General features: G+C 36.4%; 1 protein-coding gene across 2 annotated transcripts in view; it reads right to left on the reverse strand.

The window, feature by feature from the left end:
- Nucleotides 1-3,447, reverse strand: part of LOC106878093 (sodium- and chloride-dependent glycine transporter 2) — a 51,842-nt gene that overhangs the window by 6,628 nt on the left and 41,767 nt on the right. Inside the window, exon 4 of one of the 2 annotated variants that reach the window (XM_052972153.1) lies at nucleotides 3,271-3,374. The exons of the other annotated variant lie outside the window; for it this stretch is intronic. Coding sequence (XP_052828113.1) covers nucleotides 3,271-3,374 — 104 coding nt within the window. The remainder of the gene's footprint in view (nucleotides 1-3,270; nucleotides 3,375-3,447) is intronic. 2 annotated transcript variants of the gene reach the window in all.

Below are 3,447 nucleotides of genomic sequence, written 5' to 3' on the forward strand. Positions count from 1 at the left end.
ATAGTAACTAATAAATTTATATACAAATATAAATATTTAGGGGTGAAAAAAGTATTCGTACAGAATATAAAGACCTGATAATTCTGATTTAATACTTCGTAGCATAACCATTATTCAGTTCCACTCCAACCAATCTCTTCTCGTAGTTCTTAATGACTCATGTTTCTTTAGGAATTTTTTCCCATTCTTCTTGACAAATTTTCTTCAAATCTGGAATGCACATTGGGGCTCTTGAATGAGTTTTAATTTTCAAATAACGCCACAAATTTTCAATGGGGTTCAAGTCAGGTGACTGGCTTGGCCATTCTAATTATTTTATATTGTGATTGACAATCCATTTTGGTAGACTTCGCCGTGTGCTTAGTCACTATCCTGTTGTAAAACCCAACCGTCACAAATCTGGAGCTTTTCTACAGAGTCCCATAAATTATTGTTCAAAATATTTTGGTACATCTCTGCATTCATTCTACCATCTATCACATGTAAATTGCCAGTGCCATTTGCAGAGAATCAACCCTACACAATAATGTTGCCACCTCCAAACATTACAGTAGGAATTGTGTTTTTCGGCGTATAGGTGGTACCATCTTTCCTCCAAACATGGCTACGCGAATTTCGTCCAAACAATTCAATTTTCGACTCGTCTGTCCAAAGAACATTTTCCCAGAATATATCAGATTTATCTTTATTTCCATAAACAAATTTTAAAAGGGCATCTCTATGCCTTTTAGTCAATAGTGGAGTTTTTCTAGCAGAGCATGACTTCAGTTCATTCCTATGAAATTCATTGCTGATTGTACATAGTGTAACACTAGTCCCTGAAGCTAACACAGCTTCTTGCAACTCTTTTCTGGTGATCATTGCGTTTTTTTCGATACTTCACTTCATTTTTCTTAAAGATCTAGGGGAAATCTTGCGTGGTGCACCGGATGCTATTCTGTTTTCAACAGTTCCCGATTTTTTATATCTTTGAAAAAATGAAGATATGGTAGAAAATGGGATACAAAGGGTCTCTGATATTTTCCTGTAACTTTTACCTGCTTTCCACTGTTCAACAATTAAGTTTTTCACTGAATTTGTGAGTTCTTTACTTTCCGCCATTATTACGACACTACTTTATGTTGTCTCAGTGATGAATGAAGAAGCTAGCGTTTTGACACTTAAAAATGACCACTGATAAGATTATTGGAACAATCGAGAAAGTTCTAGTAAAAAAAAATATTTTAACAGTATTTTGTGGTATAGAAACTCATAAATTTATTCTGTACAAATACTTTTTTCACCCCTAAATATTTATAATTGTATATAAATTCATTAGTTACTATAATTTATTAACTTCTTTTGCATATTCTTAGTTTATGCATGTGTATGTAAATATAGTATTGGTATATCCCATTTATATTCATTAGAAATTAAATAAATAAAGAATTTTGACATGTACGAATATTTATTCCCCCCCCCCCACTGTATATATATGTGAGTGTGTCTGAGACTGATGGGACACGTTTTAAACGCAAATGATTACGACTGGAATAATGAATGGGAGCATTTTGTTGGGCGGGGTAATTTTTCTGCCCCTCGTCGCTGCAATAATAATCCTTTCTACTAAAGGCACAAGGTCTAAAATTTTTAGCGGGGAGGGCAGTAGTCGATTACATCGGCACCAGCGTCTCACAGGTATTTAATTTATCGAGCCCGAAAGGATGAAAGGCAAAGTCGACCTCGGTAGAATTTGAACTCAATGTAAAGACGGGCGAAATACCGCAAAACATTTCGTCCGGAGTACTAACGATTCTGCCAGCTCACTGCCTTATAAACATTGTTATTACTGTTGTTATTATTATTATTATTATTATTATAAGGATTGACGTATCTCTTGACGAAGGTAAATAGACAGTAAGGAACACTGAAAGAAATATTAAATAGTAAAAGCCAGAAGGTCTGATTTAGAAGTTGACAAAGAGAATAGAAAATGTCAGATAATTGACTTAACAGTCCTAAATGTTGAGAAAGTTAATATGAGAGGTACAGAGGGAATAAAGTACGAGGACCTGGTCATCGAGTTACAGAAGCTATGGGCAGTGTGGGTAAAATGCATCCCTGTAGTTATAGGTGCATTAGGAACTATCCCTAAAGATTTGAACAAATGAAAAGAGGAAATAGGCATAAAATCTAGTTTAGTGCAGCTCCAGAAAGCAGTATTATTAGGGACAGTTAGGATACTTTGGAAAGTTCTTGGTATCTAAAGTTACTTGTTGTAGCCCGATGACAGAAATTTTTCTTCTCCAGCTGTTTAATCTGTCGTGTGTATATGAAATAAGAGAGTAATGAAAAAGAAAAAGGAAAAACAAAGGATTGAATACAAAAAGGACATGCAAAAGAATTACGCAACTAGGGACTACACAATCAATTCCATGCAGCTCCAACAGAAGTTGCTGGAAAACAGATGGGTTTGGGTGAAGAAGGGAACACTAAAAAAAAAAAAGATTGAGAGCAGTATACTGGCAGAACAAGACCAATATTTGGCCACGAACTGGAGTGTCTTTGCTGTGCTGCATCTGTAATAGAGTGGATGAAGCCATTGCCATTATCACAAACGAATGTCCTAGACTTATTCAATACCACTACAAGGTGTGGCGACACGATAAGGTAGCGAAAGTGGCTACATTGGAAACTGCGAAAAGTGGGGGCTGGAGAGAGGCATGTGGTATGAGCACAAACCACAGAGGTTGGCAGAGTTGGAGACTAGCAAAATCCTCTGCAATTTCCCAATCCAAACTGATCATGTACTCGAACATAACAGACCGGATCTAGTGGTGGTAGACAAGGTGCACCACATTCTTTATAGTTGAAGTTGCATGCCCCTTTGACCCACGAATAATCAAGGAGGAAGGCAAAAAAAAGAAAAGAAAATTAAATACAACCCTCTTAAGAAGGAAATAGCTCGGCTATGGAAAATGAAGGTGAAGATAGTGCCAATTATTGTTGGGTCCTTGGGAACAGTATCAGAAGATATCAAGAGGAATATAAACGAAATTGGAATAGAGTGCTCAGTAGAACTTTTACGAAAGGTTTGCCTCTTTGGTATGGCCAGAATAATCAGGAAAGTATTAGATAGCTGAAAAATTAGGATAGCATGGTACCGTAGGGTGCAGGTAGTAAACCAGCTACGCATGCAAGGCTCCAGGAGCTCCAAAAAACCTGTGATAAAGAGATAATGATAATGATAATTACGTATCAAAGAATGAAAACATTCTAAGTGCTACTTACATATAAATATTATTTTTGAACTTGTTGAAACTCCCAAACATGATAATTCCTCCAAAACACACGCTGAGCGAGAAGAACATTTGACCTGCAGCATCAACCCACATCTGCAGCAAAACAAAGATTATCATTAACGACAACAAATATATGAAAGACGATTTGAAAATGTACTTGGTGTCT

The sequence above is a fragment of the Octopus bimaculoides genome, chromosome 12 (genome assembly GCF_001194135.2).
Source record: "Octopus bimaculoides isolate UCB-OBI-ISO-001 chromosome 12, ASM119413v2, whole genome shotgun sequence".
NCBI lineage: Eukaryota > Metazoa > Mollusca > Cephalopoda > Octopoda > Octopodidae > Octopus > Octopus bimaculoides.